This window comes from Haliotis asinina, chromosome 3 (genome assembly GCF_037392515.1).
Source record: "Haliotis asinina isolate JCU_RB_2024 chromosome 3, JCU_Hal_asi_v2, whole genome shotgun sequence".
Classification (NCBI taxonomy): domain Eukaryota; kingdom Metazoa; phylum Mollusca; class Gastropoda; order Lepetellida; family Haliotidae; genus Haliotis; species Haliotis asinina.
Genome location: NC_090282.1, coordinates 70,890,524 through 70,917,911, shown reverse-complemented (window position 1 = coordinate 70,917,911; position 27,388 = coordinate 70,890,524). Strand labels below are relative to the sequence as shown.

At 41.8% G+C, this 27,388-nt stretch overlaps 1 protein-coding gene across 2 annotated transcripts in view; it reads left to right on the top strand.

Annotated features, from left to right (window-relative positions):
- LOC137278406 (neuromedin-U receptor 2-like) overlaps nucleotides 1-12,628 on the top strand; it is a 45,243-nt gene extending 32,615 nt beyond the window's left edge. For both annotated transcript variants that reach the window (XM_067810708.1, XM_067810709.1), the window contains exon 2: nucleotides 7,270-12,628. In XM_067810708.1, the coding sequence (XP_067666809.1) occupies nucleotides 7,350-8,378 (1,029 nt within the window). In that variant the 5' untranslated portion in view covers nucleotides 7,270-7,349 and the 3' untranslated portion in view covers nucleotides 8,379-12,628. The remainder of the gene's footprint in view (nucleotides 1-7,269) is intronic.
- The last annotated feature ends 14,760 nt before the right edge of the window (nucleotides 12,629-27,388 follow it).

Genomic DNA, 27,388 nt, shown 5'->3' with positions numbered 1-27,388 from the left:
TACTATTGACACAGGTGTGCCTGGCTCGGTGATACGATGTATATACTGCATGAGCAATCGGGGCCTTATTAAGACTTGAAACAATGGCGACTGTTTTTTCGTAGTTCTGTGTATTGTGCCCAGATCACGAAGCAGTCGAATTTATACAACGTCGTTTTTGGAGTCTTGGTCACCAAGTTTGGAAACTTTCCGAGTTTCTGTAACTTCATGATCAGTCCTGCCCAACAACTGAATAATTGTGATACGTGTGTTCTCGCCTTATGAGTGTGTTTGTTAAAAGGTGGCTCTGTTCACACAGCAGAAAATGGGTGCCCGGTGGGATGGCTATTAACCCTTTAGCGCAGCTTAGGCTATCTGGGGTAATGATGTTCGTAATGATGGTGTATAGCTTAGTGAACAGCATGATGACATGGGTTCGACTTTCCAGAGGGGATATTCTTAAAACAGGCATAATGGCATGCTGACACACTATGTCTTACATCTACATGAAGTAAGCCCTCTGGATCCAGAATAGTGCTTGATAGCATGAACAACCATCCAGCCACTCGAGTCAAACAGTACAGCCATCCATCCGCTTTTCTGGTGGCCTAAAGGTTAGTCGAACTGATCTGAATAAGGATCTGGGTTAATGCGTAAACTTTGGATTGATATTTAAAACGAAATAATTTACTGTTTTGCAAAGAAATAAAAAGACAGCAATAAAATATCTCATTTGCGTCAACCCCTGCAACCGTATCAGCTGAAGTGAACACCTGATGTATCTAACACTTGTACGTGTACTGTTGTACATTCCCTAATAGATCTCTATCTGATATGCACACCTGACACGTAAGTACGTCAGTGTAATGTATGCTCTCTGTCCTGGATAACAAAATTCTATTTATATATGTTACCAAATATGATCTGTTTGCTAAAATGCTGGAAGTAAATGATATTTCTTCAGAATTTACGAGATATGCAGTAAAACCATGCCGGATGTCCTGGGAAACATTGTCGTGCAGTCATTATCTGTCCAGTTGACAGGTGTGTAGCGTAGTGGTTAAATTGTTCGCTCATCACGCCAAAGGCCCCGGTTCGACTCCCCACATAGATACAGTGTGTGAAACCCATGTCTGGTGTCCCACACCGTAATTGCTGGAATATTGCTAAAAGCGGCGTAAAGTCATACTCACTCACTCTAGATACGTGACTGTCAGCATATGGTCACATATAGTTTTATATAATTCCACTGTCTACGCCATTAACACCGTGTCACGAGAATGTGACACTCTGTCGCATCTAATGCTCTGATTCCTGATTCCAACTGAAAGCACTACGGCTCCACTTAAGGGTGTATCGTGTAATGTAACCAATCAACACCTACGCATCGTTATGCAAAGAACATCGTATCCGAACACAAGCACGCTATATCCTGTCCATGTCTAAAGCAGTTTGAAAAGTAATGAATGTCGGTGCTTGAAACGCAAAGCCGGTGTATTTCAGAAGAGCTTCACCTAGACAAAAGTTCATGAAACATGAATACCGAACCTTTTCCTCCTACAGATAGCATATGAATCTCAAATTTCACATCACTAACACATGAGTCACATCACTAACACATGAGTCACATCACTAACACATGAGTCACATCGTAAACACATAAGTCACTTTTTAACACTTAAGTACAAGAATAATGACCAGAGGAACTCATAGTGAAAATGATATCCCGGACTGTTTACTCTGTCTGAAAAAAAACACTTTCTTTTGAAGCCACGTTTTTTGTTATTTTAAAAGCGAATTCGGCGTCCTCTCAAGAAGAATGACGATTGTGTGATACCTTGGGTACTGACTGGTTCGTGGTCAAGCTGACTTTTCTTCGCCCATTTCATATACGAATTGAATGTAGGTTTTGTTTAATATATATAAGTCCGTATATATTCCTCGGCGTCATCATGCAGATGGGGAATTACAAAGCTTGTTTTGGTGTTCACGACTTGTAGTATGACACGATGTCTACATAATTCTGACTCTCAGATCTTGCCCACGCAGAAGACCCAGAGCTACAAGAACACATACCTTCAATCACGAAAATCATTTGACGACGAGGCCCTTAACTAACCCTGAGCCCTTAAGGTATATTGGGTTTCATGTAGATGCAGTTACAAACAGATATGCCCACATAGTCCATGAACCCTGTTCATAATGACAGTATTCACCTGGCCCGCCCACGTGTTAACTGTGTCCTACATGATCTTTTGTGATCTTCGCGTGTGTGTAGTTTGTTACTCAATGACAATCCAAAGACGAAGTTAACAGTGTCCTCCACAAAGCTAAAGCTGCAGTGGTTGTTGAGAAATGCTTTCAAGTTTGCAATTCGTTTTTATTAATCAGTTTAACATTGTCGGGGGTGTGGTCTCTGTGAAGATATATATTTTACATTTGATTTGACTAAACCGCCGTGCAACATGGATGAACATGTCACAAACGTGAAATGGTCCTGAGTCTGATACGGCGTAGGGGAATTTTGAACCGGAAGTGTTTATTGATACAGCGTAGGGGAGTTTTGAACCGGAAGTGTTTACTGATGCAGCGTAGGGGAGTTTTGAACCGGAAGTGTTTACTGATGCAGCGTAGGAGAGTTTTGAACCGGAAGTGTTTACTGATGCAGCGTAGGGGAGTTTTGAACCGGAAGTGTTTACTGATGCAGCGTAGGGGAGTTTTGAACCGGAAGTGTTTACTGATGCAGCGTAGGGGAGTTTTGAACCGGAAGTGTTTACTGATGCAGCGTAGGGGAGTTTTGAACCGGAAGTGTTTACTGATGCAGCGTAGGGGAGTTTTGAACCGGAAGTGTTTACTGATGCAGCGACTACTACTAACGTCATGATGATGGTTGCCATTTTGTTAGACCAGCGAAGATCCGGTTAGAATTGTCTTCAGCAACCCAAGCATGTTTACCCATGAAGATCCGGGTTAGAATTGTCTTCAGCAACAAATGCATGTCTACCCATGAAGACCTGGGTTAGAATTGTCTTCAGCAACCCATGCATGTCTACCCGTGATATTTGGGTTCGAATTGGTTTTCAGCCGCCCAGGCTTGTCTACCCGTGACAACCCGGGTTAGAATTGATCTTCAGCAACCCATCCACGTTTACCCATGAAGATCCGGGTTAGAATTGTCTTCAGCAACCCGTGCATGACTACCCGCGAAGATCCGGGAGAATTGATCTTCAGCAACCCATGCGTGTCTACTAGTGAAGATCCAGGTTAGAATTGATCTTCAACAACCCAAGCATGCATGTCGTAAGAGGCAACTAAGGGGATCGAGTGGTCAGACGTATGTCAGCGCGTCCCAGTTGCGTAGATCGATGGTCATGATGTCAGTCACTTCACTTCAGTTTCACCCGAGTTTCAATGGTCCTTTAACAACATTTCAGGACAGGCGCTCTGGATCCGCCTTTGGATTATAAGGTCGTCATGAGTGAGTGAGTGAGTGAGTTTAGTTTTACGCCGCACTCAGCAATATTACAGCTATATGGCGGCGGTCTGTAAATAATCGAGTCTGGACCAGACAATCCAGTGATCAACAACATGAGCATCGATCTGCGCAATTGGGAACCGATGACACGCGTCAACCAAGTCAGCGAGCCTGACCACCCGATCCCGTTAGTCGCCTCTTACGACAAGCTGAGTCGCCTTTTATGGCAAGCATGGGTTGCTGAAGGCCTATTCTACCCCGGGACCTTCACGGGTCAGGTCGTCATGATATAGACGAAGTGACGTTGTGACACATCGCCAGGGGCATTAGATATTGTCAAGAGACCCTTTGTAGAAACCTGAGAAAAATATGTCTGAAAGTGCGGCATTTAATCGTCAATATAATATCTGCTTCAATATCACATTTCTTCACTGTGGCATACCCTTGTCTCGTGAGAATGTCATTCTCATGAGTGTTTACACAACAGAATCACATTTAGAATCCAATCCAAGGCCTTCATGTTTCTATTTACGTCGACTACTGATGCTTTTAAGGGAATAAATATCAACCCCCAAACCTGCTGAAAACAACATTAAATTATGTAAACTTCATTATCCACTTCCGTGATACAGAGCAATGAAAAATATGAACATGTCTGATGTTGGCAAGTTTCTTAAGCACTTATTTTGAGACGCGTGTGGTGTTCAAAATGTCCGAAACCCTAAAACACATGTAAGAAGATTGCTCTCTAGAATATTTCAAGTCGTCGGACTACTATAAGTATTCTTTCAATCAGGTTTCGTAAATCCTGAAACAGAATATCCCCATTGTTAAAGAAAGAGTCTGAAAATGTCTGACTTGCTGGGCGATTGTCATCGATCGGACGACAGCATGCAACAAGTGGCAAGACGTCCAGCACGACATGTACACGTTTGTCACAGTCGCTTAATTTTGATCATATAAGAGGTAACAGGTCTTCGGTCTCGAAACTGCCGCTGTTTGCTCAGCTGGGTCCTCTGTGTTGTGTTTGCATTGCTTGAAATCTCTTCTGGTGAATACATTCACGCTTGGAATTGACATTCTGACCCTAACTGAGCTACCCTCGTCGGACTTTGGTTGTTATGCTATGTTTTTGTTTTGTTGTTTGTTTTCTTTTGTTTGTTTGCTTGTATTTTTGTATATTTGTTTTTCTTCCTTTGGTGGTGGTAGGGGTGTTTTGTCATATTTTTGTTGTTGTTTTGGTTAGGGGTATGTGTTCTTTTTAGACATTTAAGCTGTCATTGAACTTGCATTTGAATTTAACGGTGTGCGGAGTCTGTGACTACGGGGAACAAGATGGTTTGCATTTGTGGAAGTAGAAAATATTTGTTTAATAAATTAAGTTTTCGCCACATTTTCTACATTGAGAAAGTCCGGTAATTTGACAAGTTAAAAGTTTGCACAAGAATAGCCTGATAATGAAATATTGCCCTGACGCGGAGATTGTTATCGGCTTCAACAAGACCAGTGACATCCAGTTCTGTTCAATATTTGATCAATATGTTTTCTAAACCTGCAAGAGGATAAGTAGTCGATTTCTTCCAGTCGTGTATCAATAGATCGTGACGATGTTGGTTGTCGGGCACTCTTGAAGATTTCCGATTGGTTCTCTGTGATGATCACATCTGTAGTTTCAAGGCTGTCACCTCTGACCAGTTTCCATTGGTTTGGAAGGAATTGTTCAGTAATCCATCTGCGCATATCATTAGTGATGTTGAATATATAAGAAGAAGGGTATTCCACCTTTTACTGTCCCCATGGCATGATGATTTACGGGCCTAATGGCGCAATGTTTGGCATGCTGTTCCATCGGCTTTGTCTGATACGTTCATGCATCTGCTGTCGTGAGTATATATTTCACATAGGATTGTTTTCGATTCATATGAAGTTTAGCATGAATCTGGTGTCCCTTTCACAGAAGGAAATATATCACGCTGACACGTGTATTGATGGTTTTGTTGAACTCATGTTGCTGGTGATATTTATTTTTGTTTTTCGCAGCGTTATTAGCCCATTTAGAAGTGGCCATGTTGTTTTAAGAGAATAAAGGTCAAGATCATATTTTGTGGTTAAAACTGTCAGTTGTTAGTGTTTCTTTCACCGCTAAGCTAGGCAATTCTCCACCTTAATTTCAACGGTCCGAAAATAACCTAGACACGAACAATGTATCCAGTGATTGATATCATGAGCATCGAACTAAACAATTGGAAAATATGACGGTCATGAATTAAATCAATGTGCCTGGTCACCTTAGTTGCCCTTTGGCTAAGACCAGTCGTAAATTGGGTCTTCGCGAGTCACTAGCTTTTAAATGCTTCATGATGATTGTCATTCACGGAATTAATACCACAATCACGGGATTGGAATTAGCATAGCTACCAGATTACCGTTGTCGTAGTTGCTGATGTTAGTAATGTACCTGTTGCCGTAGTCGTCAATGTTTTGAAAAATGACTTTATTCCGTGAAGGAGCCACCTGCTTGTACTGACAACCGCTGCTTCAGATATTGGGCTGACTGCAGCAATAAGCTGACAGTGCCTCCCATTAACATAAATTCGCTTGCTTGAAGTAGTGTTACTTACACATTTTAGCATCAAGAACAATATAGTAGTAGCAGTAGTGGTAGTCGTTGTTCTTCTTGTTGTTGGAGTTGGTGTTGTAGCAGTAGTGTTAAGAGTAGTAATAGTAGTGGTAGTAGTAGTAATTGAGCTTAGTTGTACGCCGCACTCAGCTAAATATTCCAGCTAAATGGCGTAGTAGTAGTAGTAGTAGTAGTAGTAGTAGTAGTAGTAGTAGTAGTAGTAGTAGTAGTAGTAGTAGTGTCGATCTGCATACCACACACTATACATCAACGTTGGTATTCTTTAGTTTAGTCAGCTATGAATGGTGCCATGATGTTTTCGTTTAGAAAAGAATGTAAACGTCATGATTGTTTAAATCAGCGTTGTACCCATATGGGGAGTCGAACCCGGTTCTTCGGCGTGACGAGCGACTGCTTTAACCTCTAGGCTACCTCAACGCCCCTAGTGACAATAGTAATGTCATACGAATGACATAGACATGAATATCAAATTAATGCTTCTTCAGCTGTACCTGACACTTTGGAAAAGTAAACAGCATTTATGAATGTTCTTCATATTAATCTCTGAATGAATACGTATGGAGAAAATCTAAGTTATTGTATTGTAAACCACTTTAGGATTGGTTAAGATAAAAAAGGTGTTGTTGCACACTGAAAGACCATTTACTCATTGTCACCTATAAAGGAGCGGGTCGGCTGAGTGGCCTTTGTCGTCATGCTACAAGGCCCAGGTTCGACCCCTACATGGTTACAATGTGTGATGCACATGTCTGGTGTTCCCAGCCGTGATAGTGCTGGAATATTGCTAGAAGCGGCATTAAACTAAACTCATTCACTACTATCTGCAGACCTCATGACCATCTATCGTCAAGTACAAACCAAAACAAGAGCGTATTACAAACGTAATGTACGTAGAGTTATGCATAAAATGCAACATGTCAGTGCTTCGGTCTTGCCGAAGAACCGGTTTCGATTCCTCTCATGGGTAATACACTGAATGAAAAAAATGTGTTTACATTTTTGTAAACGAAGACATCATGGCGCCATGTATAACGTTACCATACTCACTCACTCGATAAATCACTCGATTCCGTATACGGGTACAAGGTGTGAAGTCAACTTGCAATGGCTCTGCTCCTGCCCTCCCTCGATATTATAAACCATGGTAATGTTCATGTACGGTTCTTTGTTTCAGAGTTCATGGGCATCCTGTGAAGTGATCGGAGTGAAATGTAAGCGCAACAATCGACATCTGCAATCTTCCTAGAGATACTGATGGATCAGATGATGACGGAGGAACCGGACGAGATGCTGGCAGAGGAGGACCCTCTGATGGCCCTCAGCCAGGATGTCCTCGTGGTCCTCATCCTCATGGGAATAACTGCTCTCGTCGGACTAATCGGTAACCTGATCTTTGTTCGGGCGCTATGCATGTACCGGAATCTTCGGGTCGACGTCTTTGTCATCATGGGTGGGTTAGCGGTAGCGGACATGCTTCATCTGGTCATCGCCGTGCCTTCTCATATGATGGATATTCTTCGTGTCGTAGGCATCATGTCAACCCCATGGTGTAAATGCAGCCGCTACCTCATGAACGGCACTGCCTACATAGCATCTTACCATGTTGTTGTCATGACTGTTCTCAGAGGAATCCTGCTGACCAACAGAGGTCATTCCTCACCGACTGGACGCCATGCCTTGTATTGCAGTATTGTGGTGTGGGTGGTGGGAGCCCTAGCGACGGTTCCAGTCATCCAAGTGTGGGAACATGACATTGACGCTTGTCTATACACGGCGGACGCCGACATCGACAAGGAGATCTGGCTGACGAGTTCCTTCTCGTGCTTTGTCCCTATTACAATGATGCTGTTGATATACGCTACCACGTACTACATTGGGAAGCGCTACTTCGCAGACAGTTATTCTCGACATGAAAAACAGATGTCCCGATTAGTGTCAGCAGTGGTCCTGAGTTTCATCATCTGTGAACTCCCCCATCACGTCACCACCCTTGTGTACAACAGCGCGTACGACCACCCAGACCAGGACTACATCAAAAACCTTTCGGTCATCAATGACTATCTGTTGTGTCTCCTGCTTGTGGATAAAGCACTCCGGCCAGTGCTGTACTCCAAGCTGTCGACGGACCTTGGTGATTGTTTTGACGAGGTCATCAACTGCACCTACTGCCACAGATACTACTCCGACGGCCCACGACGACAGAAGTCGGACAAGTCCGCAGCCTCTACCGCTCCCCTCACCACAGAACAGCAAGCAGACGTATCCTGTGAGGAAGTCGTATAAAATGACGGTAGGGAGTCGAGTTGTTGCTGTTACGTCATCGACACGTCCAGACTCTGGCTACGATGTTAAAGGTGGTACATTCAACTTCGGATATAACGAATCAGAATTTCACGAATTGTTGTTTATGCGAGTAGGAAATCGATGCCGATGTGACGCCGTTATCGATCTTATCCATTTCTAAATGAATTGGGGGGTTCACGGATGCTAATTTCTAGAGTTGATTGGTCATCTGCTTGTATTTTTATCGACGTGGCAGCTTTGACATGCGCAGATAATGACCTGCGCAGCTTTTGATTTTGGCAGCTGTTGTTATTTGATGCCAGCGCTGACCTATCCGGGACCCAGTATAAGCCTTCTAAATGCGGCGATTGCTTATGATAGTCCTGTATGGACGCTTGATCCTTACAACCAAATGGACAAATACATGAACTATGACCCAAGCCTACTTGTGTTTTATGAAGCTTTAGTGTCGGTGCCAGTTTTACCTGATATACGGCAAACATTGAGTGACCTGAAACCCGGTTGAGATTCCTGAGCAGAAAGCTTCTGTACAGAACTATGAAAGTCTAGCTGTCATGACGTTATATTTGTGTTCGTATGTATGCATGTTCGTGAATTACTACAGAACTTCCAGTTTATATATCCTGTAAAATTGCCAGTGATTTATGTGTTTGGCGTCTTGACATCTCTTCTTCAATGACGTCATCGTGACGTCATTTGCCTGTGACGCCAGTGTGTATTCTACAGGGATGTTACTTCACAGGTGCTGTATTGTCTTAAAGGGGGTATGTATTCCCTCAGGTGCGTTTCCGCAGTGACATTATCACCGACAGTATTGCATAATTATGTTATATATTATTATGATGTTATTATTTCTGTGTGTTCACGTTTAAGCTCTGAAGACAATATGTCTTCAACATTTACCTCAAGTGATTTTGTTAAAATATTTCAATGTCATACAAACAATCTTTTTTGTTAGTATAGGCTGTGTCCGCGTGTCCACTACTGCATTCAGATAAGTTCTCTTGAAAGAGCTTTCTATCTATAGTTCCTTGAGTCATTATGCAACAATAAGATGTCATCATGTGCCTTTTGTCAGAATTCGAAAATTCATATCAGGGAAAAGTGGTTTGAGGATATAATGATATCCACATTTTATGATCATTAAGGACCGCATTCAGATTATCCTTGAGTAAATTAAATGATCAATACTGTACAACTATCAACAATGGACAGTATTTCTCTTGCCAATTGCCTCATATCACTGTGTTTCTTGTTGGTGGATGTCATTTAACTTCTGTTTTTTCATACCTTTGCTGAATCCAAAGAATGTGATAATATACTACACACCATTTGATAAAGATATTTTGATATTTCCTTTGTAACCAAAATCAGTTTTTACAAAATGTCAAGTGTATTTTTCAGTAGAATGACATATGTGACAATTCTTATCAACTGCGGGTAGTATATCTTCGCACCTTACACATACTTCTTTATGTATCCTCATACGAGTTATTACTCGGACACTGAAACGCCTTAATGGTCTTTTTGCTGGTTTGGTAGCACACTGGTTCCAGTGCTTGTTCTTTACTCACCAAGTCAGGGTTCGATTCTCACGCCTCACTGTATGAAGTCCTACCCTGGATATATTCAGTAAAGGTTAGCAACTGTTACGTTTTTGAAGACAGTTACGTTGAAATCAGTGAAAACAACTGTAATAAACTCGTTCTGTCTTCAGCGTTAACGATATGGTATAGATCAGAGGATTTATGCTGTACGAGATTCTTTGATTTTTGCAGACGTTCCTTAGGATGGATGGCATCAACGGTTTCTTGTATGCCATACACCTTTAACCCGTCTCATTGTGTCACACGTTTCGATTTATCATTTTTGTGATATCCACATAGTTTCACCACCCGAAATAGCACATTTTTACATGTCCCCTCGACACGTTGTCACCTGCGTTGGCCACCCTTCTAACACGTGTTTTCACCTGTGTTTGCCACCCGCTATAAACGATGTAGTCACCTGTGTTTAACCACCCCAAATGACTTATTTTTATGTCCGTTTTGCCTCCCCAAAGAACCTTAATACCTCTTTGTGATGTTTAACATCCTCTGGGTATTTTCCTTCTATATGCTAATACACTATGAGCAGAGCGAAGTCTAAAATTGTTTATTAAAAAATGAACCATGAAAGGGACTCCTAAGGTTTTCAAATTGAATTATTCGTTCATGGCGTGACAAGTAGAATGAACCAAAAGAAAGTACAGTTACGGATTGAAAGAACAATAGTTTAGAATGAGAAATAAGTCTAAATGTGTTCAAGCATAATCGTGACATATTTGATTCGTTGCCTATAGATTTGCAGCAACATTGCCAATGTAAACTGTAACCTTGAATTACATAATGAGTTGAGTTACAGGAAACAGATCCAACGCAATGCCATCGTCAGTTTGTTCATCTAAAACAAAACATCCAGTGTTACACTGATGAACCATCCTTAGTGGCAGACAGTATGAAAGTCGGGGAGGGGGCAGGCAGATTCTTTCGAGAATAGGGGAGGAATATGTCATTTGGTCCAAATTCCTTGAGAGTTCAGAGAAGCAATTCGTTCATTGTTTCGGCGCCATGATTGACGTATTCGTAACGTCACCCTCCCTAACTCTATTGTCCACGTCACGTCACGTCACGTCACGCCACGCCAAGCCCACCCCACGCCCACGTCACGTCACGTCACGCCAAGCCCACCCCACGCCCACGTCACGTCACGTCACGCCAAGCCCACCCCACGCCCACGCCCACACTCGCGCCCACGCTCACATGCACGCACACGTCACGCCACGCCACGCCACGCCACGCCACGCCCACCCCACACCCACGTCACGTCACGCCACGGACACCCCACGCCCACCCTCACGCCCACCCAAGCACCCACACCCGCAATACCCTCATGAGTGTTAAATGTTGTTCCCTCATTTGCCAAAATCACGGAATGGGTATTCGCTATTCATCTGTAACCTTCAAGTATTCATCTGTGAACTTCTCAACCTGTTAAATGTTTATGATATTGGGAACGTAATTCCTCCTCTCTGTTAAATATATTATTTTCCTGTTGTGAAAAACCCTTTGTTTGAATACCAGAGAGAGGCATAATTTGTCACAAAAGATACAGTAAACTGTACTGTACGCCAAAGCATGCTACTGATAGGAAAATATGCAGTATTTAGATCAGGCCCATTTTCCCCATCATCGTCAGTATTCTGTAACTTCTAAAACCAAGTATGTAATCCCGACCGTTTTGGTTCAAATGAGAACAATGAATGAAGAAATAACTCGAAATAGGGATAAGTGAACAAAACATAAATAAGACACATGGTCCTGAAACCTCTGTACTCAACAGGATCTGAAATCTGACGCTTTTTGATCGATCACGATCATATAACATTGTTCTGTTAGCACTCTTCACAAAAAGGGTGACTAATACGGGGCTGTGCTTAGTAGCACCTTAAAAGCATGCTGGCGCTGTTCCACCAGCCGTTTGTCACCCCTCGGTGTGACGATTGAATATTTTTCTGTATTTGATCGTAAACCGTCGGATTTCAGATTCTGTTGGGTACAGAGGTTTCAGGACCAAATGTCTTATTTATGTTTTGTGCACTTTTCCCTATTTCGAGTTATATAATCATTCACCGTTATCATTTGAACCCTAACAGGCTGTGCATTGTTTACCTATACGAGGAAAATGCAATAACCCTAAAAATATCCTATCACCGTTGTGACATATCTGGTGCTTCGGTGCCATTCCCCGATTGTAATTAGTTAACTTTGCATTTTTGGAACTATTCCAGCTGTTGGAACTGGATGTGTGCATAATATCCTAGGGTTCTGATATACACATATTTCGCGATTGCTCTGATATTTTCAAGAGCTAACGGGTAGATTTTGTGAGGAGACACAAACTATGCCTCTCTGCATCCTTCTTTAACAGGGTACATAGTGCTGAATATCCCTGATAAAGAAGGATGATGTCACAGGTACATATTATACATGTATGTTGTTTATTTTCTTTGCTGAAAGATTTATATGTGCTTTAAATTGTACATAGAATATGACTTGGAAAAATGGCAGTAATTTTCAAGAGGTGATGCCGCGACATTCAGGAAGATTTAAATGAAATGACGGTATTGTGTCTTGCTCAACATTGTTCAGCTGTGGAAATGTCGCTCATTAAAACATTTTTTGAATTAATATTGTGTGTTTTTATGTGAGTTGTGAATTTCAGAATCACACGACAGATGAAAGAATTTTGCTTGAAAGTGGAGAGGTTCGATTAAGTTGACGTCCAACAGAATGTTGTTTTGGTAATCCCGGTCTGCAGATTGTTTAATTGCAGTTATCAACAATATCTTTTGGCGATGATTATTTGCTCGTTGGAGAATATTGTTTAAGGAGCACCGCCTCCATATAGCTGGAATATTGCTGGGTGCGGCGTAAAACTAAACTCACTCACTGTTTGAGGAGCAGTGGTCTTTTTGACTACTGCACGTCAAATGTTTGGGGACGATGAGGTAGGGGGTAGAACAGTTGTTAATACATTCCCTCGTCTCACCAAAAGCCCGGGATGGATTCCGTACATGGATTCATTATGCCAAGCCCATTTCTGGTGTCTCCCGCCTTGGTTTTGCTGGAATAGTGCTAAAAGCGGCGAAACGCCAGACTCACTCACTCTTCAGGTCACGTTGCCAAATGTGTCTTTTCAAACCACTTACAGGGTATGCAATGTCAACCATGAGGTTTTCAACATTTTCATTAATGTCGAAAAGAGGACATTACATCAACATTCTTATGGATGAAGAAAGAGAACTTCAAGACTTGCAATGCGTAAAGAAGGATGGTTTCAAAACTAGTAACGCATATTGAAAGTGTTCTTGCAATATGTGAAAAAGACGATTTCAAAACTAAGAATGCATATTGAAAGTGTTCTTGAAACACGTAAAAAAGACGATTTCAAAATGCATATTGAAAGTTATTAATGTCTCCTCAAGATAGTGGATTTTAATGTTATAATACCTCATTAAGACTATTTCAATTTTAAATTTTCCCATGGAACCAGAGGCTACCGATGCCCCTTTAAAACCCTCGACAACTGTTAGCTGACCGTGTTTCCTTGTGTTTACCACTGGTACCTAAATCTAAATGTCACTGTTTTCGTACCCATCGTAAATCCGAATACTCTACAGATGTGGTATGGGGATTAGTCTTACCTGACACAAAAATGTCTTTTTCTGACTGGTTGATTTTTTATGTACCCGAATGCCGAACTCATCTGGTACTTCATGGTAGTACATTTTCATCCATTGTATCACGTATGATGTACGGAAAATGCCGATGTTTTGCAAATGCAAATGCAAATCAATGGAAGTTAGATATCTCTAAATCCGTTATTCTAATAGTCTGCAAAATCTAGCGATGGCCACTATCCGATACCCGTGCTTCAAACAGTTCAAAGTTGACATTAAGGTGTTCGGCAAGATAAATATCTTGTTCTATGGTCCTCTGGATCATAAACAAACGTCGAGGGTACATCTTCCCATGTCAACATCGTGACCAGTGAACAACTTCGGGCCCCGGGAACATAAAGATACATCGAGGGTACATTTTCCCATGTCAACCTCGTGACCAGTGAACAACTTCGGGCTGCGGAACATAAAGCTACATCGAGGGTACAGTTCCTCAGTTATTTCCGAGTTCCAGTCAGGGAAACAAAATGTACCACCGTTTAACCCTATCATGACCCGGCACAGATCGATCGAGCAGTCTCCCCCAGTCTATTAAAAAAGAAATATATAACTGTCATTCTGTTGAAAGCGTTAAACAAACATGGCGGCCTGTTTAACGACGAAAACAATTGATGGCACTTTCATATCCGAAAGTCAGTATGATCACGATGAAAGTAAGTGCTGCTGTCCATTGTACAATGCATATCTTCGGGAATACGATACACTGACTTGTCTCTCGCCAGCATGCCGGCTTCAGGTAAATGCTTATTTCTTACACTGCTTCAGTATAAATATAGCTGTTCCAACCTCCTACACCAGACCTCTGCTTAACTGATGGGGAGCGCCGGGGAAGATGGAGAGAAGAGCTGGCAGCACTCTCTGTGTGTTTAAGTATATATAGTAACTTTAATATCTGCTGTAGTAATCTCACTTTACAGGTCTCTGTGAGAGATGTTTTGTTATTCTTCTTGCGAAAGACTTGGAAACCAACAGCTGAGCTTATCCAACTACATGTCGTTTGGCGTCCTGTGCCCGGTGCCCAGTCCCCGTCTTTCCGTCCGTCTGGATGAGAGAATCGGATTTATTGCCACCTTTTAAGGAAATACAATAATGTAACGGCATATCAGTTTCATATTGGTGAAAAAATGTTGAGTGATGCAGCTCGCAGACGTTTGACTTCATAGTGAACCCCGTGAATGTGATAAAATATATTATTTACAAATTTGCTTGTATCTTAGTGAAAAACGCTGTTGTGAAAAAAACGCCATGACTGTTTCACCTAGTGTTGGTGGCCTATCACTGCCATGCAGAGACCGCTAGTTCTATTTGTGACATTATTGAAATTTTGAAGCCCATTCTCTTTTGGTTTAATATACGTCTAGAAAATGTGAATAGGGATATTCACGTTACACACATGCATTTCCGTCTGAGTGGCTTACGTCACTAACATTAAACTGTCATTTCCATGTTTTCCAGAAGAAATGAAAGGGAGAAATAATTACAGAAACAGTCCCGATGAGACAGCGAGGAGGATGGAGGAGCGACCATTCCTGCCATGTTCACACAACTTGTACAACCGCATGTGTTGCTAATTTGAGAATTTCCTCGGAATGTTCCACTTTGACATTAACTTGTTTGGAGGAATTCATCGAACATACGAGTACAAGTACATGTTTACATGTTTTAATGTGCGAGTTCTAGTTCCAATTTGCGCGACCACCAAATATGACTTTACTAGACTGGACCAAGGTTACTACCATGTATGGCTGTCACAGAAATGTGTTATTCCTGCAAGCATTAGCGGTTCCTTACTTTTAAGTGAAAACCTTGAGACAATTCGAAAAGGTAAGAACCGTTGTTTGTCACGGGCAGTACTAAGGTCTCTGGAAGTGAAGTGACCTACTTACGAACCATATCAACATGAATACTCTTGAATTTGATCAATAACTCTTCTCTTTGTGGTTGTACAGTTTTTCAGCGGATCAAAAAAGAGTTGTATTTTGTAGACAATAAATATAATTTGAAGATCTGCATTCTTTTTAAAGTAAGAAGAAAATCCCAAAAGTCGTTGTCAGCTCTACCCTTTCATCTGCTTTGAGAAGGAGATATAGCCAAATCTCCTTGAAATGCGCCTTCCTTGTTTTCACTGAGAATCAAACCAAATGTTTTTCGCACTGTATGAAAACCACGGACTCTGCGGATGACGGTAAAACGTATAGTCAGTCGACTGTGGTGGCGTTACAGCTTGTGCAGAGTTACGTCCACTATTCGTTCCAGGATCCTGTGATCTGCTTAAGTGAAACGACCGTCTTCGGTGACTTCTGGCTACAACTGAATGTAATCAATGAATGACATCGCCTTAGATAGCACACAAAAGGAAATCGTGTTAACACATCCAGTAATGGAATCAACATTCGTGGATTACTAAGGTGGTACGTAAGACCGTATCAACCTGAATCTCATTATGGGGATACTTCATGGTCAAGACAATGACAAACTCTGAATTCATAACCATGATTGACACTCCCTGTTTGGACACCAAGTTCAATTAATTATGCATGTTGTGAGAAAACAACGAATGATGTCATCAGTGGACATGTTTAAGTATAGGGGTTAAGTGATGTAATGTAAACTTGTTTATTGTAATCACTGTTGGTCGTGGTTAAGTCAAACAATTTATATTACTTGAGCACTTAACATTGCGCAGGTTAACAAAAGATTAAAAAGCACAAATCAGTGAACGCCAGGGAGAGTTTTATGCCTCTTTCAGCATTTAGAGGTTGGGGAACCAGAGATCGGCTTCAGACAGTCATGTTGGGAATCAAACTCGGGTCTTCTACAACGTGAGGAGGGAACAAGATTTTTTCCACTCTGCTATCTCCTTATCATTTTCTCACTCTCCAATCCATTGGTTTTTAATTTTTAATTGTCAGTTCCACGTCAAACTTACAACGATGATATCAACGATCAAAGGTTTTATCTATTTGTGATCCGTTGGATCCTCCAGTACACTATCTTGCCACATATTGTCTGACATCTGTTTATGTTATCTGGTTTCTGATTGGTTGGATACTGGTATTCGCAAATATTAGATCAGCGAAAAGGAATCTCCAATCTACAAATACAGTGCTTCTGGCGACTAGTTGTCCTCGTTTGAGTCTCAGTATTGCCCTGTGTTCACGATCTGACGTCAACCTGGGACGTCCAGAAAGTGGGCAATCCTTGGTTTCTATGAATTTTCGGCAGCTGAAAACTGTATTATGGACATTCATTTTCCGGCCAACTGTAGAGGATACACCTTGGTTACGTATACCAGTTTGCTATCTGATAATCTTCTTCGTACTATAGTGACAGAAAAAAAATTGAACGTTGTTGTCCATTCAGATTAAAACTGATATGTGGCACGTGCACAAATGCACATCTGGACATGCACGACAGAGACACTTTTCACCAAATACACGTGCATCAGTTTCTTTAATGCATCATGCGTGTCAGCATACACAGTACAAGGTCGAATTTAACAAAGTTCTGCTTGCTGTCAACATATCTATGAGTACCTTTTTCAGGTGTATGTATTCAAGCATCCGTTTACCAGGTAATTCAGGGATAGGTGAGTCAGACCGGACTTGTAAATGCCACACGGTCAGGCAAACGAAAGGATCGAAGAGATTCAAAGAGATACCCGGGATTGATATTCCAAAAATATTCAGGGATACTGCAAGATGCAGATGATTACAGAGATGCAGGAAGGTAAGAAGCGGGGATAAAGGATGGATAAGAAATAGAATTTTGTGTGAGATTACATTACTTGTTGACTGTGTGTTGTGCAAACAACCATGAAACGCGGCGGTGATGTCTATCTTAAACGTGATTTGGTCACTAATGAGTCCTCCGCGAACGACTGGTCAAACATGCATTGTTCGGATCTAACTCCTTGCACGGTTCGGATTAGTGTCACTATGTCAGTCCGTGGCAGTCTTGCTGAATATGGCAGCACCGCTAACGTAACGGCGACGTCTGACGTCGGTGTCCACGTCTCCCTTTCATGTCCCAGATGCTCCATGTGGGGCAGGGTCATTGATAATAGTTTGTTGCTGGAGGTAATCAATTACGATCCATACACGGTGAGAACGACCAATATCGTGCTTAAAGACACATCCTGGAGCGGGCAGTCGGCCGGACGAGTGGCGCAACTATTGACATTTCGGTAGTTGAGTCCAATGACCCCTCCATGGACGATATGTTTCGTGCTCACAGTGATGTCAGAATAAGACCATTGCATTCTCTTCATATGTTTGTGCTGAAGGTGATCAATTGCGAGCATATGAACGGTGAGGATGATCAATATCGTGCCTGAAGACAAATCTTTGACCATCTTGGCATCTATTGATGTCAGTATGCTGTCGCGTTGCTACTGGCCAGTTACATCTCAATGGACACTATGTAGCGACGCTCTGGCAGTCATAGGGACATCTCCCTTTATCTTACCATATATAAAATACTTAATTTCATTGGTCAAGGACGCTTTAACAAGTTTCCGTGTCACCCCTCCTAGGAGGGTGACAACTGGAAAAAATATTACCCGCTTCCACGGTAACCGCCAAACCCTTCGTTGTTCATTTCCATTCTCCAAATTAACCATATTTACGGCACGTTTAAGCATGTCAGAATACGTTTCACTGATTTTAAAAGTCCAATTGAGAGTCAGACGCCATTTTCTTTACATTTCATACAGCCCGTAACGATCTTCAAAATAAAATAAAATATTTAAATTTGTACATTAAACATGGCGATAAGATGATTACGTTGTATTCGTTTCACTCAGGTAATACGGTCTTTTCTTTAATGTACGCTTTTTTTGTAGCAGTGTCACCCCCTTGCCGGGTGCGTGGTACGGACCTATTCACCATCGAGAGAAGCATACAACTCATATTATCAGCCTTCGGCAAACGTTACTTAGCGATATTTGTGACATAGCGATCGTTAGACAGACTCAAAACTTTAGTGTGAATCAGAAAACAGTACATTAAATGATTCAGCTTTTCCCACATCGTTTGCACCTATGACGTTTGAGCAGAATCTGTCGATTTGTTAGCGGTGATACAATGCCTAGTCGTCGATCACGCAGATGATTTGTTATCGTCTGGTCAGTAACTTGAACAGGCAAGCCCTACGTGTACGCAAATACATCACAATTTCATTGGCCTCTGTGTTCCACTTCCTGACGTCTGGGTTTTTCTTCGTAAATAGATCCTTGACTCGTGTCGTTGACATAGAGTCCTCCATGTGGAGCAGTAGCACTATGTGTTTGCAGAAAGCTGTTCAAAAGTCTGCAGATCACAAACTGGAACATATTATGGGTTATCTGTCTTTGGTGCTTGTCTCTGCTTCTTCCATTGCAAAGGCGACTAGGCTTGTCGTAAGAGGCGACTAACGGGATCGGGTGGTCAGGCTCACTGACTTGGTTGACACATGTGATCAGTTCCCAGTTTTGATGATCGCTGCTCACGATGTTGATCACTAGATTGTGTGGTCCAGACTCGATTATTTACAGACCGTCGCCATATAGCTGGAATATTGCACGCCATACCGAGAGGCGTAAAACTAAACTCACTCACCCACTCTTCCATAGCACAGATATGTGTATCACAAATACTGCATTAAAGCAACAGTGAAAGCATATTAGTGTGGATAATTGACACTGACACTGCTTCTAAAGTGTCAGTGTCAATAATGAATGTGTTTTTATGCCGCTTTTATCAGTATAGTGGACAACAGAAAAGGGACTTCACATATTGTACCTATACGGGAAAATCGAAACCAGTCTTCAGCGTGGAGAGCGAACGCTTTAACCACTAGACTACCCGACCGCCCCCTGGTCTGGGAGTGCTTCGAGTATATTGTGGAATTATGTTTTGGCTATGTTTTTTTCTATCATAACAATGATATTTTTTAACATTTTAAGGAGTAAGGTTATCGGCATGTATCCACCTGGGGCTCCCCAAACCTTGCAAATGATAAGCTATACGTGTTGTCAAGGAAGTTCCAACATGATCCGGGTGGTACAGTAGCCTAGGGGATAAAACGTCCTTTCGTCATTCGAAGACACGGGTTCGATTCCCCACATGGGTATAATATATGAAGCCCGTTCCTGCTGTCCTCCGTCGTGATATTGCTGGAATATTGCTAAAGCAAACGTAAACCATACCCATTCATTCACTCACTCACTCCAGTGTCCTATCAGTTAGACACAGCAGGCGAGAGTCAACATCAATAAACATGGGCCCACACCAACCGTCTGAAATAAAGGCAGTGGTAAGAGCAATCACGTGTTCATTTACGCCGCCTCTTACAATATTCCAGCAACATCACGGCGGGGGAAACATGAAAGAGGTTCCACTCATTGTCAGGGGCTCAGCTACAATTTGAAAACAAATCTCAGGCTTACACATGATTGCTGTTTAAAAGGTTGGCCAGCACCCAATACTGTCTGAACATAAAGCTTTGCAACCTATTTTTACATGAAAAAACTGACTTGCTACAAGCCTGGTTGTACCCATGTTGGAAACTGAACACGTACCTCCGGCTTGACAAGCAATTGTTTTAACCTCTAAGCTACTACGATCAGGAATGTGATATATGAATCATCCTGCATGGTCTCTACTGGCTACTCACCAGCCCTAGTTCAAACTCAGCATACACCCACTTACTCTGTAGAGGAAACTATCAACAGGTTCGATACTTTAAGCCACCGTCACATAGTCACGACAAAGGATTAGCCATTCTTAAAAGCGAACATGGACGAAAGAGATTGATGTCGCAGAAATATGTACATGTATGTTGTTTAAAGGCTAACGTCGGTTCCTTTCAGATAAATTATAAATCGGTAGAGCAGTTGTCTCAGCAGTTCCTATCTTCATTAGCCAATCCCGTGATGACTTGAAAAGTGGTAAGAAAAAATCGAACAGGATGTGATTTCAATCTAAAGCAAACTTGAAAGCCTTGAAGGAGTGAAATGGGAAAATCTGAGCTTGTAAGAGTCAGTGGTTGCTAAGAAATGTCGATCAATGCCTGACGACTTGATATTTACTCTGTAATTCCGTCTGCTGCCACAAAAATAGGCTTTGGTCGATATGAAATAGTAGAAGTACTCCAAGATTTCACCTACCGAGAAATGATCATCGACTGTAAGGACATTCTGTATAAAGAAGGCCAAGGTTTTGTTTTAAAACGATACTCAACAAATGGTCAAGAGATTGACAGATCATTCATTATAATTACCGAATTTCAAATTATTGAGGAGAGATGCAATAAAAGGTGTGTAAAACAGTTGCCAGGTAAACCCTTAAGCGTTGTGAAGTAATTTCAGGGTTAGATGAAGGCAGTTTGGTTGGTCTAATGGTTAAAACCTCCGTTCGTCACGTGAAAGACTGGTGTTTGATTCCCCACATAGGTTCAATGTGTGAAGCCCCTACTCTGGTGTCGTCAGATGTGATATTGTTGGATTGTTGCTAAAAATGGAGTAACGCCATACCCACTTACTCAAGATGACTTGACCCAGTACATGAACAAGGTATATATGCCGACAATTCAAACAGCTAGAAAAGACGATATCATTGTTTACACTGTTTTGTTAACATCTAATATCTATGTCAGCGGTGTACAGGGCGCTCCGGAAGCAGTTAAACCTCTGTCACCCAGGAATACGACCCGACGGAGACACTAATAGTCCCCTTGTTATATTCCATCATGATGAGGTCGGAGACCCTTTTGTAAGTTGCAGGATCATTTCTGACAAGATTGTCACAACTATAACACATGTGCGACCGTGGGTGTTCATAGTTCGAGCCGTCCCACTGAACTAAGTGACTTAATCAGTCCACGCCTCTCTTTAGGAATAATCCGGCCATATATCGACATGGGACACCAGAGAAGGTGATCCACACAATGCGCTGATAGTATGTCATTCCGGTAATAGCACGGGGGAGAACACCACAGAACCATGAAGAGAATCGAACCTGGGAGGTCGCGTGACGAGCGAACGCTTTAGCCATCAGGTTACAAAACAGTTATTTGATGTGTTCCGCTACAGTTAAACCATGTTTTCTCTATACGCTCATGACGATGTTGATAACTGTATATATTTACAAACAGTATGATTCGTACTGAGAGTTTCGTGTCCAGAAACAGTTATTTAGTGTACTTCTCAAGATCACACTAATTCCAAACATAATACTGATTGAATACACAATGCCATTGACTAAGTGATCATATGTGACATGTCTTTGTATTATTTTATGAAAATAAGGAACTACATTTCATATAAAATATCTGCATTTCGGAGAGGACGATGGGGTAGCGCAGTGGTTTAAGCGTTCGCTCGTCACGACGAATACCACGGTTCGACTCTCCACATGGGTACAATGGGGAGACACCTCATGGAATATTGCTAACCGCGGCTTAAAGCTAAACTAATCCACTCATTTCAATGACTAGATGTTAGTCAATGCACATGGCGACACGACACGAACTAGATTAAATCTAGTTACTATAATTGTTCTAGTGATAAACTCTCATCATGATAATCAGTGTACATGGCGACACGACATTTACAAGCTGAACAGAAACTGTAAATGGTAACTACCGAACTAGCGTTATGCTTACACACTCCCACTCATTAATGGCCAAAATGATTATTCGATCTAGATGCGTGTGTACTCCGTAATCCCCCGTCTCCAGAACTCGGAGTTTCTCGAGATTTATTGTGAGATAAGCTAAGTAATCAAGAAACTAACACCGTTCCATGCGTTTTGTACATTGATAAGTACAAGCTGTTTATGGAACAGAGATAAATCGTTAAGATGTTCTGGTGGTCTGGTCTAGCTGTAGCCATCAAGGACAAACGGTGTGTCTATCAGTTTCTGAACTTGGCACTGAGTACACTTTCTCATTTTTATTGTGTGGATCTGTTTAATTTTGACCAGGGACTCTTCTGACGAAGCAACCTTTACTTAGGTTAACCTTAACTCCTATTCTTTAACATTGCACTAAGGAAAGGAGGCCCAGGACGTATTTGTTTGGCGTTACTTTTGTCTAACCCGTAGGATAAAAAGTACAAGAGTTGGCTGGGATAGAATCGCCTAGACTACATGGTATGTGACTGTGATTCCAAGATTTTAATGTCCGAACAAACGATTTTTCTGATCATTTTTCATATGACATTATCCTTCACGTGTGTGTTCCAAAGGCTTTGTTCGGGGATTTTGAAATTCTGGATTTTTCTCAACAACATTCTGATTTATTCATCAATATACTTTTCCCAAGGTATCGATTCATAATTAAGTGATGAATGCCCACACTTCTTTTACAAATGTACTTGATCGCGTTGTGGCAATCAGGTTCCAAGCGTCTCGGGAAGGATGGCAAATAGTGTGCTGATAGGTGCCATCGATTCGGCGTGTTTCTCGTGAGGGTGGTTTTTTGACGTTTTTATGTGTGTGTGTGTGTGTGTGTGTGTGTGTGTGTGTGTCCAAAGAATCAACACGTGGGAGTCTAGGTGATTAGTGAGTGAGTTTAGTTTTACGCCGCATTCAGCAATGCTCCAGCTATATGGCAGTGGTTTGTAAATAATCGAGTGTAGGACCAGATATCCAGTGATCAACAGCATGAACATCGATCTGCTGAGTTGGGAACCGATGTCATGTGTCAACTAAGTCAGCGAGCCTGACCCCCAACATTTTGGGTTGGATAGGTGGAGCTGGGATATCTGCTGAAAAATATGTTAGGTATTTTAGATTTTTTATAGAAACAAAAGGGCGAGAGAGGAACACATTTGTATTTTTTTCTCTCTCAGAAATACAGATCGGAAAGTTTAACACGTGTCAGTGAGTTGTAGATTTAATCACGTGCGTTCTTACAGACATTCATTCTTATACCGGACAAGTGGATGATCGGGAGGCGGCAAAGTCAAAATAATTTTTTTAATGGCAATACAAATTGTTACGTGCATAAATAAAAGTGGCGCGCCGATGCATAAGAAACATTTCCCATTTTTATTTAACCGTAAGAATCCCTGTTGTTTCAAGGTTTGTTTTCACTTTCTCGTGTGTTTCATCAAAGTGGTGAACGTCGGAAACCTACAAGAGAAGTGCACACCACTCTTGGATTTCCGCCATATGGAGTGAGTGTGAGGTTTTAGTTTTGGGCCGCTTTTAACAATATTCCAGCAATATCACGACGGGGGACACACATTGTAACCCTGTGGGTGAATCGAACCCGGATCTTCGGTGTGACGAGTGAACGCTTTGACCACTAGACTACCCCATCGACCCTCCACCCATATTGAGTTAAAATTCTGTGATAAACCCGGAGCATTGTTCAAAGCAGTCCTAAAACAACTCACTTTTTGACAACCGCCTCCCTGGTTTAGTGGTTAGATCGTCTGCCTTGACAGCGGTAGGTGGCAGGTTCAGTCCCCAGTCCCGTCATACCAAAAGAAGTTGAAATATGGTAATTGTTGACCTCTGTTTGTTATGTAACAAACACATACTCCAACATGTAACCTTTATTACATTCATACAATGAATGGAAAATGGCAAAATTCTCAACTGAGTGTAAGGTGGGCAGGATTTATCTAGTTACTCAAGGAAAAATTAGCATACTCAAATGAGATGAATACAAGCGAGTACATAAGTCAATTACCCAAATTGTCATCTAAGATATAGCTTTGTCAAGAGAGAGGGCCTATACCACGGTATCTAGAGCGGTATCAAAGCGCGCTGTTCCAGTTATAAGGTGGCGTCCTGTAAATATCCGGTCTAAATGACTAATATCAAAATAATGTGTCCATATGATTATGCTTTGGATTCCATTCATCAAGTGTGAGCCCACGGTACTACATAATTATTATTCCGAACGTTGGATCAGTGTGACCGAGTTTCATCATCGGGTCCTGGGAAGTATGCAATCTGCGCTGTCGTATGAGACCTAGTAGGTTGATAGTCACACTACCATCTCTACCGGGTACCCATTAACTTCTGGACGAAGGGAGAAATATTTCAAAATATGACCATTGCCTGTGGAGACGTGTGTAACCTGTGACTGTATAGGACGGGATCGCATCCCAGGAAATTTGGGTCAAGCTGCCGAGCACTGCCACCCATCCACTTACACACCGCAGCCTGCTTCACCAGATCTGTGACCGGAGTGAGTGAGTGAGTGTGGTTTTACGCCGTTTTAGCATAAATCCGGCTATATCACGGGACTTTTGTGACTTGACATATTGGACCAGGGTCTGCAGCTCTTGCTTCTCATGACCTCCTCGGGTTGCTTGGGACTAATTCTAACCCAGAATACCCACAATGAATTAGATGTGTAAGGAGGTAACCCAGCTGTCATTTGACATTGTCAAAGCATTATTTCCCTACTCATTTATCTGAAACATAAGGTAAATGAACAGAAATATTTCCTCTGGAAATGCAGTATACTGTTCCTGGGGTTTATAATAAGTGATTTGTGAAATTGTTCTTTACAAAATTTAATATTCAACATAATGTCTGCATATTTCTTGGAGATGAATTGTGGGAATCACAATATGTTTCATCGATATCATTTCACACAATTCCATCCCTAGTACATACAGAACTCTCGCTTCCCATCTCCATTTTCTTATCTCCATAGAACAGTGACTGATAATTGCAGTAATGTGAACAATATCTTAGGAACGTGAACGGTAGTGGATTGTGGTTAACATTCAGGCAGATAAGTACACGGTCGGTAGGTATGTCCTGATTGTCACGTGATCAGCAACAGCATAACTTCCTGATCCCTTTGCTAGTGTCGTTTGATTGACAGGTTAGGATTTGAATATGTGGATTGTTTCTGGTTTGATTCAAAGTTAAATCTCTCTCTCTCTCTCTCTCTCTCTCTCTCTCTCTCCATGTGTCTGCTAGTTTCCGCGTGCCTGTGTCTGTCTCAGCTTTCTGTATTTATGCCTGCTCCTCGCTATAATCAGAACCACAATCCTATCAACCAATCAGTTCATATGTCTCTGTATTTACGAGCTGATATTACCAGTCTATTATGAAGGACATTCGCCAGACAAAACAGCATACGGTTCCATGCATGCTGGATACAGTAATTGACACAGCTGACACGAACACCCACCTTTAAGTCAACAGTGGTAACTATGGTGTCTCTCTGCAGACAGGTACATGTATATGTAGGTAGAAGGTACTTGGCTGGATCCCAGCCATGAAGGGCCACCGAACGGTTTCGTCCGAGTATTGTCCATGCTTCTCCAGTTGAGGCCGAAACACTACAGTACTTCGTCTCTAAGTTAGGACCACGAATTACTAAATAAGTCATACAAGTGTGCAAAATAACTCGGCCGCTGACCTGTGCCTAGTAAAAATCCAGTCGGGTCAGAAAATATATTTTGCAAACCACTTAGCAAATGAATGAAGTTTCGAAATTTCTAGAAAATATACATAGCTTACTGTCTTACTCTTTTTATATGACAGTGGGAGAAAACACTAGATTACGCATTAAAGTATAATGCTTAAACGCGAAAATATTCACGATACACAAACAGTGTATACAACTTATAGTTCTGTAATCATTCATCTTTAGATATGAGCTGCAAATTATTGATTAAACCATATCATCGTACTCACTGACAGTTAACCTAATTTTCCTAATTATAAGAGACAGAACTTAATGGGTCAATGTGTATATAACTGGGGGTTAAATATGATTGTCAACATTCCATTGTTAACATATTCACTGAGAACATATGTGCCATCAAGTTTAAAGACACAATCCCACACACTCTCCGCAATATGTTGGCCTATATTATAAATGCTGGGGTTTAGACACTCACTTTAGCATATTGTTCATGCAATAAAGGACTTGTTATTCCGTACGATTTGCCTCCGATTGATAATTGAAACTTTGAAGTGAACAGCTTCCAAACACAGAAAAACTGCCATATATGGAATGTGACTGCTCATTGAAAACTGCGATGTCGGTGTTTTCTGAACTGGCGTCATCAATCACATGGGGGTCGTAAGATATTCGTAAACAGCTAGCTCCCCAAGGACAAAACTCTGTGAGATTCGCTTGAAATAATACTGTTCGTTCGGTAGAAGGCGCTATGTTTCAGCTGTTATACATTGTACATAGTAAGGGTGATATGTTCTATATTTAAACTTCCGCTACACTTAGGCAGAATGATTAAAAAGGGCTACAAGGACCTTATCCCAGGATCATCCTCTGGATGGGGTGGAAGGACTGTGGAATTTCTAGCATATTCGCTATTATGCATAAAAGCCATAACGGTGAGTGAGTGATTTTACGTCACTTTTAGCAGTATTCCAGCAATATCACAGCGGGTGACACTAGAAATGGGCTCCACACATTGCCCCCAACTTGAAAAAAGAACCCGGGTTTTCGGTGTGACGAGCGATCGCTTTGACCACTAGACTACACCACCGTCCATGAACCACAAGCCGACCAGGGCCCACTTGCACAAAACGATCTTAGCGCTACGACTATCTTAAGCCTATATAGGAGAATGGGAGTTACAATCATTGTAGCGCTAAGATCGGTTTGTGCAAGTGGGCCCTGCACCGTATCCTACCATGAGCACCCTTGCCTATTGTCTTTATATGCCCTGAAAGCAAAAGAAACGTCGTAGCAGTTCCTATATCTGTTTTCCCAGAAAAGCTTC